General features: G+C 35.9%; 1 protein-coding gene across 7 annotated transcripts in view; it reads left to right on the top strand.

Moving 5' to 3' along the window:
* Nucleotides 1-16249, top strand: part of mib1 (MIB E3 ubiquitin protein ligase 1) — a 104191-nt gene that overhangs the window by 65695 nt on the left and 22247 nt on the right. For all 7 annotated transcript variants that reach the window (XM_022678686.2, XM_049476544.1, XM_022678687.2 and 4 more), the window contains 3 exons: nt 6784-6916; nt 11327-11413; nt 15842-16000. In XM_022678686.2, the coding sequence (XP_022534407.1) occupies nt 6784-6916; nt 11327-11413; nt 15842-16000 (379 nt within the window). The remainder of the gene's footprint in view (nt 1-6783; nt 6917-11326; nt 11414-15841; nt 16001-16249) is intronic.

The following is a 16249-nucleotide window of genomic DNA, read 5'->3' as shown; positions in this document are numbered from 1 at the left end:
AGGATTTTGTAATTCAGGATGAATACTTTACTTTAATGAATCTTTAAATGTTATTATTTTTGGCTTTTGGAAAGAATTAAAAGGAAATTTTTCTTTGTATTTTGTTTGATTTTCGACAAAATTTCATTGAGTTCCTCTAAAAATCAGGAAAGATTTTCCTCAATTGCATTTACTCAATTTCCTCAATTTAGTGGCTACCATTTTTATACATTAACATATTTTCCAGCTCAGTAGTAATTGGTGAACCGAAGACCCACCAAACAATCATCTTGATTGATCAGATTTGATTGCCATCTGTTTAGCCTTAAGGAACAGCTTGAGTAATAAAATGTCAAGTGTCACAGAGTTGTACTTGGCGGCCATATTTCAATTCAGTTTCGGGTTTAGCATTGGAACCAAAACGTATGTTCGTCCGACCTTGAGACGAAACAGATGTCCTGACAAACTGTTATGATGGTTTAAATAACAGTGTGAGTTCTGGTATTTGTAGAAAGCTGCTTTAATGGGGAGAAGAGGACCCGGTCCAATTTTTTTTCTTTTTTTTTTTTTTGGGCTACATACTGTACATCATCAGCAAGGCCATAATTATTGTGGCTATAGTTCTGGATAGGGGTGTGCCATATGTCATATATAATATATACATTTGATTTGTTTGCAGTGGTATATTCTTGAATTATATTACTATAATACCGTTTTGTAATCTTGCCAACAATATCCTTATCACAAACGTATGCATAAAAAATTGCGATATTATTTTATCACTCACCCCTAGTTCTGGAATTCCCATGGTTTCCCTGTTTTATGCCATGTTTTTTTTCACAAGTTGCTTAAATAATGTGGGGAGGAGCCTCCTTTGCCGTTTCATCCCTTCGCAAGCTCGGAGCTACCTTAGAAAGATCTCCTGACCACCTTAAAACTGCCATATCCCACGGTCACATGGTGCTAGTGCCAACCTCTAGGCGGCAGTGGGCTCCCGCTCTATGACAAATTACCGCACGGCTGCTCGAGACAACAGGCCGCCGGTGCACTCCTGAGGGACCTTCGCATCTCACAGGGTGACCCAGTTCCATCACGCCTCTCCTTCACCTCACTTCTCTCCACTTCTCTCCTTTTCCCTTTTCTCTCCTCCCTCCTTTTTTGCTCTTATATCTCTCTCGTTCTGCATTGGTGATGGGTTCTTTAGACTCTTAGTTTCGACTCTGGTCAGTAAATTTGCCTTTAGAACCTTTATCCATATAATTTTCTTTGTCTCAACCCCTCAACCCTTTCCATCCATTCTTTTGGTCCAAACTTGAGTTAATTCTGCAAATAAATATCTGCCCAATCACATTCATTTCCTTCCAGTTGCTTCTTCTCCATTGTTTTGGTCCAATCTCCAGTTGGTTCTGCAAATGGGCTGCGAAACCCTCGTTTGGTGTCCAACCAATCCTGATCCATTCCTTCCCGTCCATTCTTTTGGTCCAAAGTCCAGTTGGTTTTGCAAATAAATCTTTGTTTTGGAAACCTAGTTATTGAATCTTGTCCTGCATCTCATCTCATTCCTTCTCTTCCCTTCCAATGTATCTGTCCAACCTTTATTCTAACCAATCCTTTCCCACTACACCTTATTTCTTTCATCATCCATTCTCTTAGTTAGCTTTGGTTGGTTCTTCTAATGGATCTGAACCATTGATCTGCGACCATTGATCTTATCAACAACTCCCGTAATCTTGTTCCATCCAATCCCGTCCCCTTCCATCTCTAGTTGGTTCTGAAAGTGAAGGGTTCTGCAATCCTTGCTAGAAAATCCTCTTAACCTTGACTTACACAATTCCATCCCATTCCTTACCTTTTATTTGTCCAAACTCCAACAGTTTTCTTTCTGAAAATTGCTCACAAAACCCTCATTTTTAAATCTTTGTAATCCCCTTATCATCCCATCACTTCCTATACATTATTTTGGTCCAAATTCATGTTGGTATTACCTTACTATTGTTCAATTTATAATCCTTTACACTCCATTCTTTTGGCCCAACTGTAAGTGGTTTTACAAAAACCTTGTCATTGAATTGTTTTAAATCTTGCTCTGCTTAAAACCGCTTCCTTCCCTACTTTTCTTTTGTCCCAAAATCTAATGGGTTCTTGGAAATTGATTGCAAACCCATCATTTACCTTGTTCCACTCGTTTTCCTTTGCTTTGCATTTTACTGGTTAACTCCAAGTGGCTCTACAAATGTTTCAGAGAACCCTCGTTGTGCAATCTTTGCAAGCTTTGTTCCACCCAATCCAATCCATTAATTTGGCCCAAACTCTAGTTGGTTCTTGGAAAAACCACCATTTACATTGTTCCACCCTTTTTCCTTAGCTTTGCATTTTTCTGGTTAACTCCAAGTGGCTCTACAAATGGTTCACAGAACCCCTTATTTTGCAATCTCAGCTCAATCCCATCGATTAATTTGACCCAAACTCCAGTTGATTCTTTGAAATGGATTGCAGAACCACCATTTACCTTGTTCCACCCTTTTTCCTTTGCTTTGTGTTTTTCTAGTTAGCTCCAGTTGGTTCTGCAAATGTTTCACAGAACCCACAATTTGCAATCCCAACCCAATCCCTTCGATTAATTTGACCCAGTTTTTTCCATTTGGTGTTGCAAGTGGACCATAAATCTTTTATTTTATTTATTTTTTTTTTTCCTCAAAAATGGTCTATCTGCATGAAAAGTGTCATTCTCTTCAAAAGCTTAATTTCCTCGAAGGTCGTAAGGGCGGGGCTCTCCTCAAAATCCTGCAATTCCTGCTCCTTTTGAACTCCTGTCCGACGGACAAGCTAACTGCAATGCAGCAGTGCCAGCAAGCTGAATTAATATTAATGCCTGCCTATTTCTACCGGCCTGGCAGGGAGCCTGTCAATCCGCCCTGCTAGCAGAGGGGCAGCCCATTCATCCGGGCTAAGACCAGGCTAGCCCTGCTTAGAACCATGTGACTGATGGTCAGGGGGTGTTGGTAGTGGCTGTAGTTGAACTTGGACTGCTGTTTAATGCTGATGCTCAATGGTAACTCTGAGCTTTTCTGGGGTGGGGTGGTGTTCTGCGAATGCAGGGCTTTCACCAGAACAGTGTACCTTTTTAAGTGTACCAGCTGAAACTAGCCTAGGGTAAAAGTATCTACGATTTTTCTGGACTTTTTGTGAATTTCGTATGAGGATATTATAACTCATATAGGATGTTTTGTAAATGATGGGGCTGCAATGTATATATGCATCCCCTGAAGGGAGATTTATACCTTCCTGCCACAAGGTAAGGACCAGAACGTATGCACCAGATTTTCTAGCTTATGTTTCAATATGACTCAAGGCTGTGTACGTTTTCCGTACAGCATGTACACACTGCAGTGCTGCTGCTGCAGCCCTCAGAGCACAGTGTATACAGTACAGTGCTGTGCTGCTGCTGATGTGCGTTCTTGGGCTCGCTCTCTCGTACACTCTCGCGCGCTCTCTCTCTTTCCTTTCAGTGAAGGGGGGAAAAAAAAACACGTACATGCATTTGCTTTAGCGGAATCCACCCTGTAGCTAAAGCACAATTCCAGGCTGCTGATCTCCACTACCTGCCTCATTGCTGACATTATATTGATCAGTTTGCACTACACTTTTATTTATTTATTTTTTTTCACTCGTCCTGCTGCCCTGCACCTTTCCCTCCTTTACTTGGATGTCTTGATCTGGATTAAGTAAAAAAAAATTAGATAATAGAAAAAAAACGGTGAATCAGCAAAAAAAAAAAAAAACACGTTGAGAAAACATGAACAAAAGTGAAATTTGATATAAGGATTCAATTTAATGAGAAGAAAGATTGTAGGAGTAGTAAAAAATAATCTGAATAGAATGTTAAATAGATTCAAAATAAATAAAAATGTAGTTTTAAAACAATAAACTAGCACTTTCTATATAAATCATCTACTTTTTGAATGTTGTTGTTAAGAGTGGGTGCCTCACATATCCATTGGTGATGTAATCTTTCTGATTCTTTCTGATTCAATTTTTATTTTATTCTTAATGTTTGTTTCTCTTTGTGCTACCACAACAGATCTGAGGTGTGAGGTGGGGCCTTTTTTTCAGCTCCACTGATCATATAGGACAATTTGCATTTCTAAAATTACAGACTGTAGTCCTGCATCTGTTTCTCTACATGCTTTATTATTTTAATACTACTTTTGCCCTGTTCTACAATTCTCAAGACCCCACAGAATAACGATAAGAGTAACACTAATTAATGGTGTATGAGGTGTTAGTGTGTGTTGTGCTGGTACAAATAGTTTAGATACAGCAGTGCTGCTGGAGATTTTAAACATCTACAGTGTGACTGCTAGACTGGGAACAGTCCACCAACCAAAAATGTCTTGTGAGCACTCACGAAGGACTAGATCAGGGGTCGGCAATTAAGTTTGGTTGCGGGCCAGGTATTTTCCAACTCAAGCCACAAAAAATAATATTTTGGAAAATAAAGTGTAATGGGATGGAGTGCTACAGACTAGTAGCTCTCCAGCCCAGAGGGTTATTGAACCCAATTGCAGAACAGATGAAATCAAAGCAGGTCAAAAAATGTCTTGTGGGCACTAATGAACTAGAGCAGGGGTCATCAATTAAGACCAGATATTTTATAAAGCCATTATGTGGCAGGCCACAAAAAAAAATCTATTTTGGAAAATAAAGTGTAATGGGATGAAGTGCTACAGACTAGTAGCTCTCCATTCCAGAGGGTTGTTGAACCCAATTGCAGAACAGTTGAAATCAAAGCAGGTAAAACCCAAGAAGAAATGAAAAAGTAAATAAATAAACAAAGCGCTCCTTACGTGGGATCGAACCCATGCCGTCAGGGTCGCGAGCGAATACACTACCGTTGGCCCGACTAGTGAATTGGGACACGCCATTATAAGAAGATAGGGAGCCCAAGAACGGAGGAACGGTGAAAAAAGAAAGTCATGCCGAGTGCAACGGAAACACAGAGGAGGGATGTAAACAAAAGCTCACCAGAGAAGCATTTTATTTTATTTATTTGTATTATTATTGTTCATTATAGTTTAAACAGCCTCACAGGCCAGATGTTTCATGCTTGTAGCCCACATCTGGTCCACAGGTCGCCTACTGCCAACCCCTTTCCTAAAGTTAGCTAGTTAAGCAGTAGCTAGGTTGCTAAACTTTACACATCTGGCCCTTGCTTACCAGCTTCTGTCCACTCTAAATTCAATGGCTTTTCTTCTTTGTTCTTTTTCTAAACCACAAAATGCGTCAATGTGTTAGGGTGTGTTTGTGTGTGGTGCCTGAACAATACAGTTGGAGATTAGTTTGAGGACCACTGGAGTATTCCCTTAATGTAATGTAACAGAAGCAATCTTCTCCCTTCACCCCCTTCCCTTATGTCATTCATTCTCTCTGCTGTATCCACCTTTTATTTATTTACTTCCTCGATTCGCTCCCTCGTCTCGTCACATGCTTGCGGCTCGTCTTGCCTCTCCCAAGACGATTCCCATGCAGCTCGGCGGCGCCCGCTCTGCCCCTAGCGCCTGATCCGGGGTCAGGCTGTGCTTTTTGCTCGTATTAGGGAGGATCTGGGGGGAGGTTTTAAAAAGCTGATCTTGGTCTCCTGTCAGCTTCTCTGCAGAATCTCACTCACTGCTTCCTGGGGCACAGTACCCTCCACGTAACCTTCAAATCCTGCACAGCAAGCCCTCCATTAGTGAGGAGTAGTGTTCTGTCATAAGAATTACATACAGCTCTGGAAAAAAATAAGAGGCCACTTAAAAATGATTTTCTTTGATTTAACCCAATTGAAAACCTCTGGAATATAATCAAGAGGAAGATGGAGGATCACAAGCCATCAAACCAAACTGAACTGCTTGAATTTTTGCAGCATAAAGTTATCCAAAAGCAGTGTGTAAGACTGGTGGAGGAGAACATGATGCAAAGATGCATGAAAACTGGGGTTAAAAACCAGGGTTATTCCACCAAATATTTCTGTTTCTGATCTCTTAAAACTTCATGATGGCAATTCCTCAGCATTGCAAAGTTAGTCATACATTTACTTTATCGTTCCTTTTTTAGTTATTAATTTACATTAGCCTTGCTAATTTATCACAGCATGTAAATTTAGTCATACATTTATCTTTTCATTGCTACTTTAGTCATGAACTTGTTTTTTTTTTTTTGCATCATTTGAAGTCTGAAAGCTTTATTTCAGCCATTTCTCTCTCTTTTTTTTTTTTTAAATAAATGCTCTAAATGACCATTTTTATTTGGAATTTGGGAGAAATGTCAGTAGTTTATAAAATAAAAGAACAATATTCATTTTACTTAAACATATATACCCATAAATAGCAAAATTCAGAAACCGAAGTGATCTCTTATTTCTTATTCAGAGCTGTATTTGCTATTTGTTTGTTTTTTGTGCACAGGCTGTCAAAAGAGGCTGTGTCCTGCGTTAATTTCTGATTTATGAATTTGGTGGCTATTTTAGTCAAAAATTTACCTCAGCATTGCTATTTTCATTGGAAAAAAATTACGGCAGTAGTGCAATTCTAGTCACACATTTACCTCAGCACTGCTAATGTTGCCATAAAGTTACTTAAGCTGTGCTATTTTAAGTCATAGACTGTGCGAGCGCCCTACGCAGCTGCCCTGCGGTCGTGCATTAGGCTCTCAAAAGAAATGTTCTGCATTCATTTCTGAATTTAAGTTAATTTTGCTCTGTGAAGGTTTGTGTTTCTTTTCCTTAACGCACTCTTAACTCTTAACTATTTTTCTCTTTTGTAGTGCCATGCGTGTGCTGCTCTCCAAGCTGCCCAGGCCGTGGATAGTGGATGAGAAGAAGGACGATGGATACACTGCCCTTCACCTCGCCGCTCTGAACAATCATGTGGAGGTGGCGGAGCTTCTGGTCCACCAGGTATAAACTCCAAAGCAACTAGCACACTCTTTTCAGCCATACAATCTTAAAGAAAATCCTAAAAATAAAGGTGCTTCAAGTATGAGTCGGACTGCTTCACCATCAACAGCCTGAGAGCACGATTAGCTGTTTTTGTTCTGGGTTTGTGGATAGATGAAGCTCTCACCCTTTACCTTATCGTTGCTATTTTAGTCAAGAATTTACCTCAGCTTTTGCAAATTTAGTCATACCTTTATATTTTCATTGCTATTGTAGTCATGAATTTACCTCAGCATTGCAAATTTGTTATACCTTTTCCTTTAATTGCTTTTTTTAGTCAAATTTACATTAGCCGTGCTATTTTAAGGCATACATTTACCATATAATTGCTATTGTCATGAATTTTCCTCAGCATTGCAGAGTAAGTCATACATTTACTTTATCGTTCCTTTTTTAGTTATTAATTTACATTAGCCTTGCTAATTTATCGCAGCATGTAAATTTAGTCATACATTTATCTTTTCATTGCTACTTTAGTCATGAATTTACACCAGCATTTTAAAGTTAGGCACACATTTACCCTTATTATTGCTATTTTAGTCATGAATTTACCTCAGTGTTTTAAATTTAGTCATACATTTACTTTGTCATTGCTATTTTAGTCATTAATTTACATCAGCTGTGCTATTTTAGGGCGTACATTTACCTCAGCAGTGTTCTTACTGCAATATGACTTGAACAAATTAGTTATCGTTTGGTATAAATAACACAGAAAGTGCCAAATAATTTAGCTTGTAAAATATTTGGTGCATCACTACAAATTAAATAAATGCCCATTGGTGGGCATGCCTTTTATGCATTTCTTTTTCTTTTTTGAGGCAAAATTACTAGGTGTTCCTCTGCATCCCACTGTAGAGCACTGTTGAAAACATTCAGTAGCCTAAATGAATTATATATGTATGTATTTATTTACTTATTTTATGTCAAGAAAATACAATTACAAAACTACGGTGTAAACTTATGTTGTGGACACTTTAGATTTTAATGCCCAGGAAACAAACCAATAAAACAAATAATCAAAAACAGGAACATTGACCTCAGTTACTGCTATTCTTATCACGAATTTACCTCAGCAGTGCAGTTATGGTAAATTTACACCTTTAACTTACAATGAAAGTTAAACGAAATACTTTTTGTGTAATTTTATACAGACTAATTCTGTTGCCAAATACTCAGGTTGTCTCTGATAATTACTAATGTAGAGCTGATTTATGGGCGGAGCATAGACAGAGCAGTTCTCATGCCCTGCAGCATCATTTTTCTGCTTTTTTTCTGCTTCTTTTTTAAGCCAAATTGACTGAGCGTTCCCCTGCGGCCCACCGTAGCGCACCGGCACGTTTTTCCTCTGCCTCAGCATTGTGTCACAGCTCAGTGACGCCGCTGTTGCAACACTCCGGCAGCACGGCGAGGCAGGCGTGCTGGCTCAGGTCCTCCCTTTTGTCTGTTAACTGCTACGCCGGTAGCGAGGCAGAGGCAGAGGGGGTTCACACCAGTGACTTTAGCCTCCGCCGCTGAGCCGCAGTAGGAGCTGCACTGCAGCAGTGCAGAGAGGCTGTGTTGCTAAGGGGTTTCATCCAGGGAATATCTGAATACAAATTACCATTATGGCCCAATAGCTCGCATTTCTCAACACAGCCTGTGGGAGCGGAATTAGACGCATGCTGAGGAGCTGACGTATTTAAAAGAAGCCTTATAACGTAAAACGTACGATTGCAGTATTGATTACAGGGGAGATAATGTATGTATAAGGCGTGCATGATGTGTAGAAACTAGTGTTGTGGGGCGATATGGGAAAAAAAAAATATATCACGATACCGATATATATATATATATATATATATATCATGATATACAACATTTGAGTATGTTTTCAGTTATTCTTCGAAAAATATGACAAAATAATACTTTATAAAAAAAAAATTCAACTTTATTTCAAAGTGACATTAAACCCAGCTTTCACAAATGAGAATTACTATCTTTTAGTGCAGCAATATATATGTATCAAATAAAAACAGATGAGGTAGATGCTGTAGCTATTTTTTTCAAAAGAAAAATGTGTCTCCATTGTTCAGCTCTCATGAGTTTAATAACGTAAACAGCGTCACGTCGCAAAACCACATTATGAAGCTTTTTTGTTTGCGAAGATTACCTTATTATCACTTACATAAACCGAGTTTATGCAAAGTGACCACGCCAATACATTTTATCGTAGCCTACTTTATATATTTGCATGAATAATTGATGAAGTTACTGTAGAAACGATAGGGACAATAGAAGGTAAGTAGCACGATAGACACTTTTCTATCGTCCCCACAATATATATTGTCATATCGCACAGCACTAGTAGAAACTATATATATATATATATATATATATATATATATATATATATATATATATATATATATATATATATATATATATATACATACAAGTGTTCTAAAGGTCAGCTGTGTCTTACAAAGATGCACATCATTTACTGTATCAAATACTTGTTCTTATATCTCTGCTCTCGTTTCATATTAGAAGGAAACTAAACCACGTCTAAATCTAAACCCAGGGTTTGTACAGGTGCTTGAAATCCTGGAAAATGCTTGAATTTTAACTTACTGTTTTTCAGGCCTGGGAAGTGCTGGAATTTTGGATAAAGTGCTTGAAATTCTAACTGCATTTACTTTACAATAAATAGCTCTCTGACTAAATAAGTTTACTTAAAGAAAAAAAAATGCAGTTTGACAATATAGTATATTTATGTATAAATGTTCTCAACTCATCCTCGAATTTAACATACTACAGTAACTGCTTAATCAAATCGGGTAAAATCGAATAGGGTAAACATGCGGTGAAGAACATTTTTATTTAAATTGTGTGAAATTGACACCAATAAATCCATAATTCCTGCTATTTACTTATTTAGAAGTATTTTTTCTCAGTAGCATAGTTGCTGTAAAGTGTGGAGAATAGGTTTGCAATATACTGATTATCGCTGAATTGCAGTTTTGAGATCATGATCATTTTATTTACTGTCATTACTTTACGACAGAAAAACTGAAAATCTTAAAACCTTAAAAGTGCTTAAATTTTACCTTGTAAAAGGTGTATGAACCCTGTAAACCACAAATTCCACCACAATTCTTTAAGATTATATTTTAGGACAGTTCAGAATTTCAGTTTAGTATTTTAATCAAATTCTAGAATATATATTCACTTATACAACACTTAAAAATTCTGGATAAGTGTTTAATAAAACAAAAAAATATATATTAGTTACATTTAGTAACTGATCAGCTGTTTAGGAAGCAAGAAAAAAAAAGCTGCTCCTTAACTTTAAATGCCAGTTCATTAAAAAAAAACAGTATATATATATATATATATATATATATATATATATATATATATATATATATATATATATATATATATATATACAGTTATATATTTTTGTTAATTTATATATGTATATCAATACAAAATTTGATAAGTTGAAGTAAGTTGAAGCCTTGTACACAGTTATACACACATCAACATTTAATGCAGATACACACAGCACCAGTCAAAAGTTTGGACGCACTTTCTTTATTCTTTTTTTTTTTTTCTCAATATTTTTTTTCTGCATTGTAAATGAATACTGAAGTGATCCAGACTATGAAGGAACACATTAAGGAATTATGTAGTAACTTAAAAATGTTAAATAAAATACTAATGTGAAGCATTTGTGGGTGGCTTTTATCTGAGGTGCTGGGCGATCCTGATGAGCGCCAGTTCCATCATAACCTTTTTGATGGTCTTTGCGATGACATATATATATATATATATATATATATATATATATATATATATATATATATATATATAATTCTACCTCTTTACAACTTTACAACTGATGCTCTCAAACACTTTATTAAGAGACCAGAAATTCAAGTAATTAACTCTTGAGGAGTTCAGCACAGCTGTTAACTGAAAGCCTGAAATTATCAGGTGACTCTACCTCATAAAGCTGACTGAGAAAATCCTGCAGAGATATGCAAAACTTCTGCTTTGAAGAATATAAAATATTATATTTAGCACTACATAACTCCATCTGTATGTATGTATGTAGTTATAACACTGCTACACACAGTCTCTCCATTCATTAATTTTATCCCACATTCATTCTTAACACACACTTTTCTGAAGAGCTGTATGTGTGTGTTTATTTTTTTTATTGGCCAGTCTATTGGTAGTGGATCCCTGCTTGTGCCATCTCCCTAATGGGGTTTGATTGAAAGTATTTTGTACGGTGAGAGAGCTGACGTCTAGACGGAACACACTCAGCCAAATGTGATTAAGTGCTGCAGGCTAAATCTCTGTCTCTGCCGTTCTGCCTTCCAGGGAAGTGCCAGTCTGGACATACAGAACGTGAACCAGCAGACGGCGTTGCACTTGGCTGTGGAGCGGCAGCACACCCAGATAGTGCGGGTAAGCGTTCACTCACTCCCCCCCATCTCCCCGTCCTCCTCCCTCCGTACTGCAGCTGATCAAAGAGACACGTCTCCACGGTGTCCATCGATGACCTCACTTCAATTAGACTCAAGTGGATCCAAGTTTACTGCATTTTTAATGCGTTTTTTTTAATATTTAGAATAGATTCAATTAAAATACAAAATAATTAGCATTTACCATCCCAGACTAAACATAGTCTTAAACTAGTAATAATAATTAGTCTTCAACATCATAGATTGAACCTAGTTAGTTAGTGGGTTGTGCTTAGTAATGGTTACAAATCGGAGGAAAAAAATTACATTTGCATTTAAAATAATCAATTTTCCTTTTTTATTTTATTGAATTGTAGCAAAAATTCAATACAGTTAAATCAGGACCTACAGATTGATTCTTTAATTAAAATAGTTCATTTTATGTATTTTTTTCCCTTTACTATCCCAGATTACCCCTAGTTAGTTAGTGGGTTCTGCCTGTTAATGGCTACAAATCCGAAAAAATATCAATTACATCATCTTTTTTAAATGTGTTTATTTTATTTTATTATTATTATTATTTATTTATTTATTTATATTTTTTTTTACCAAAATTGAAGGCAAGACTTGAATTGATTAGTTTAAATTAAAATACCCGATAATTATCATTAACCATCCCAGAGTTAGTTAGTGGGTTGTGCCTAGTAATGGCTAAAAATCGGAAAGAAATAACATTTACATTTACAATAATCATGTTTTATGCATTTAAAATGTATTATTTGCTATTTAGACTACGTAGTTTAAATTAAATGCACAATAATTAGCCTTCAGCATCATAGATTAAACCTAATTAGTTAGTGGGTTGTGCTTAGTAATGGCTACAAATCGGGGGGGGGGGGGGGGGGGGGGGTTATTTTTTTTTCCTTTTTTTATTTTATTGAATTGTAGCATTTCTTACATAACAAAACAATCAATACCGTTGAATTACAGATTCGTTCTTCAATTAATATTGTTTATTTTATCTATTTTTTTCCTTTATTATCCCAGATTACCCCTAGTTAGTTAGTGGGATGTGCCAAGTAATGGCTACAAACTGAGGGGAAAAAAAACATTTACAATAATCATAATTGGACGCATTTTAAATGCAAATTTTTCATATTCAGAATAGTTTCAATTAAATTACACAGTAATTAGCATTTACCATTCTGGACTTAACATAGCTAGTTAGTGAGTTGTGCCTAGTAATAGCTACAAATAAATAAATAAAGTAAAAAAAAAGGTTCCATTTACTATAGTCATATTTGATGCATTTTGAATGCATAATTTTGATTTTTAGAATAGTTTCATTTAAAATACACAATTATTGGTGTTCAACATCCCAGATTAAACCTAGCTAGTTAGTGGGTATTGCTTTATAATGGCAACAAATAAAAAAATATATAACATTTACATTTACCATAATCATATTTGATGCATTTTGAATGCATTATTTTGATGTTTAAAATGAGTTAAGTCTAGCTAGTTAATAGATTTTGCTTAGTAATGGCTACCAATTGGATAAACATTAAAATTTACATTTAAAAAATCTATTTTCCTTTTTTTATTTTAATACATTTTATTCCCTTATCTGTAACATTTATGTTTAAAGTAATACATTTTTCTGTTAAAAATACATTGTAATTTCCTTTAACTATTCCAGTTTGAGCCTAGCTAGCTTGGTTTTGCTTAGTAATGGCTAAGAAAATTAATGTTAAAATATTAAAAAGGCATTTTTTATGAATAGTATATATTTTTGAAAACAGAGGATACAAATATTAAATAGAAGCAGTTCTAACATTAAACAAATTAATACTGTTAAATCAGGACCCACAAATTCATGCATCAATTAAAATGTTAATTTTAACTCAACTATCCCAGATTGAACCAAGTTAGTGTGTGGATTTTGGTTAGTAATGGCTAAATAAATTATATATGGTATAAAGAGGCTTTTGTTATGAAGAAAGTATATATTTTTTCTTCATTCTTTACTATATTTAACCAAAGCTGAGAATGATGAACTGTATTTGATAGAAGCAATTCTTAACATTACAAAATTACGGATTCATTGATGAATTAACATACATGATTTTGTTAATTTTCCCTTAGCTGTCCTATTATGTAGCTATTTAGTTAGTGGATTTTCCTTAGTAATTACTAAAAATGGAATAATTTTAATAGAAGGATATATTAAATAGGTATTTGTTATAAAGAATATGTATTTTTCATTATTCTTTCAGATTTTTGACCAAAACTGAGGGTTTAATATATTAAATAGAAGCAGTTCTAACATTACATAATCAGCTGAAATCAGTACAGCTGAATCAGAGCTCACAGATTTATATCTCACGCTGCATCGATGCGTTTTCACACCCATCCCCATCTCTCATTCCCTATTCTGTCCTTCTTCTCCTCCTCCTCCTCTTCACATTCCTCACATTTAAGAGCTAAACTCAGAGGAGCTCAGCTTGGCTTTAAGATGCACAGCGTCCTGCAGCAGAATTAGCTCATTCAATTCAGTTAATTCAGTCCTGAGGAATCTCAGTCTGTGCTGTGGAAGAAAAGGGCTGAGTGAAATGAAGGAGTTGTAGAAAGGCTGCTGTAGCACCATCTTGTGGATGTTTAGGAGAATTGCACCTCCTGTTTTAGTGATAAAATAAGAGAACTTGCATCCCGTTCATTTTTTTTTTTATATATATATATATATATCTTTCAGCATTTAAACATTCTGGTTATGATATAGTTGGTTTTTTAACATGTTCAGGTCTGGATTTACAGTACCATTCGATGTTTTTCTTTATTTCTTTCATTTTTATTGTTAAAGACATGAAAACTATTACATTATTAAGGAACACATATATGAATTACATGTGTGTATATATACAGTGTCATTCAAGAGTTGAACACACCTTAAATTCAGTGTTTTTTCATTAGTTCAAAGTATTTTACACTGTAGATTAATACAAGTCATCCAAACAATGAAGATTCTTCAAACTAGTATCTCTTGTTTAGATTGAGGAAGTTTTGCACATCTTGGCACATCTTAAGTTAACAGCTGTGCTGACCTCATCAAGAGTTAATTACTTGAATTTCTTGTCTCTTAATAAAGTGTTGGAGAGCATCAACTGTAAAGTAGTGAAGAGGTAGAGTTACAGGTATACAGTGAATAGCTCTTTTTGATTAATGTTCTAATCCAGATTATGACAATAACTACTGAACTGAGTAAAGAAAAAATGGTTTAAATAAAAAAAAAGGACAGACAATCTAAAAAGAAGACTTTTAAGAACTTTCAAGTAAGTATTCTCAAGTACAGTCACTGCAAAGACCATCAAAAACATAGTAATGGTGAAACTGGCACTAATCAGGACCGCTTTAGGAAAGGAGGAGCGAGAGTTACCAGCCTCAGAAACTGCAAGACGGGATTCGTAAAGTTATGAAAAACCTGGAAAAGTAATTGAATTTAAAAGTAAAAAAATACAAAAAAATACCCAGAAAGTTTTGGAAAAGTCATGGAAATTTGGTCTATAAGTCTTTCTGTTTCCGTTTATCGATGGAGAAAATCTTATATTTTAAGTTAAAAAATACGTCCGCTCAGAGTTAATTCTGTAATTTAGCCCTAAACAATGGAGCTTTCAGGGTCTGACACACATTTTACTGTTAAATATTGTGTGTCAGATTCATTTTAGGCCTAATATAATCAATTTTTATTGTAGTTTAGTTGATTTCATGGTTTTATTGTCCATGTCTGCACTGTTTTAAAAATCGAATGGTCATAAAAATGTGTCTTAATAGCCTGGAAAAGTCATATTAAAAAGTATATGAGCCTTTGCTAGAGTATTTATTTTAACGAGAGTTTAACACTTTAAAGTTACTACATGATTCCTTATGTGTTCCTTTATAGTCTGGATCACTTCACTGTTCATTTACTATGTAGGAAAAACGTTAAATGATGGTATATCCAGTAGGGCTGCAACTAATGATTATTTTGGTAGTCGACTAATCTGATAATAATTTTTTCTCTTAGTCGATTAGTCAACGATTATTTCTGCCATGTCCTCCATCTCTAAAAACAACAGAAAAACAGCTAAACATGAGATTTAAAAGGCATTTATGGCATGTCCACATGTAGTTTAAACGTGGAAAGTACTGATATTTAGTGAATAAATATGTAATCTGTTGTGTTTGGACACTTTTGGAGACACAGACCAGGTTTCTTCTGTCTCCAGCACTTTGTGTAATGCAGTACTGTTACAAATTAACGATTAGTCGACAATGAAATTTGTAGTCGACAAATTTAAATAACTGGCATTGTCGATTATATCGACTAATCGTTGCAGCCCTAATATCCAGCCATGTTTAACTCAACACATATATCTTCTCTGTTGTTGATCTGCAGCTGCTGGTCAGAGCCGAGGCCAAGTTGGACGTTCAGGATAAGGATGGAGACACGCCGCTGCACGAGGCCCTGCGTCATCACACGCTGTCTCAGCTCCGTCAGCTGCAGGACATGCAGGACGTCAGCAAGGTGGAGCCCTGGGAGCCATCGAAGAACACGGTACGTGTCCTGTATCTGCGTCTTCAATCAGCACAGACGCTCGTGCTGCAGGAGGAGAGACGGGACATTTATTAGGGTATTTTTAGCACTGCGGTTTGCAGTCAGCAGGGGGCGATTCTAATAACTGCACACTGGAAGAGGAGAGTTTACAGCGTGTATAGAGATTGTATGGTGTGTACATTGCACTTCATAATCAGATTAATGCAGAACTTCAGAGTTTTGTCAGTCTGTAATCTGATTAACATGTTT

Source organism: Astyanax mexicanus, chromosome 4 (assembly GCF_023375975.1).
Source record: "Astyanax mexicanus isolate ESR-SI-001 chromosome 4, AstMex3_surface, whole genome shotgun sequence".
NCBI classification, from domain to species: Eukaryota; Metazoa; Chordata; class Actinopteri; order Characiformes; family Acestrorhamphidae; genus Astyanax; species Astyanax mexicanus.
The sequence above is the reverse complement of the archived record's forward strand: the minus strand, read 5'-3'. Positions and strand labels throughout refer to the sequence as shown.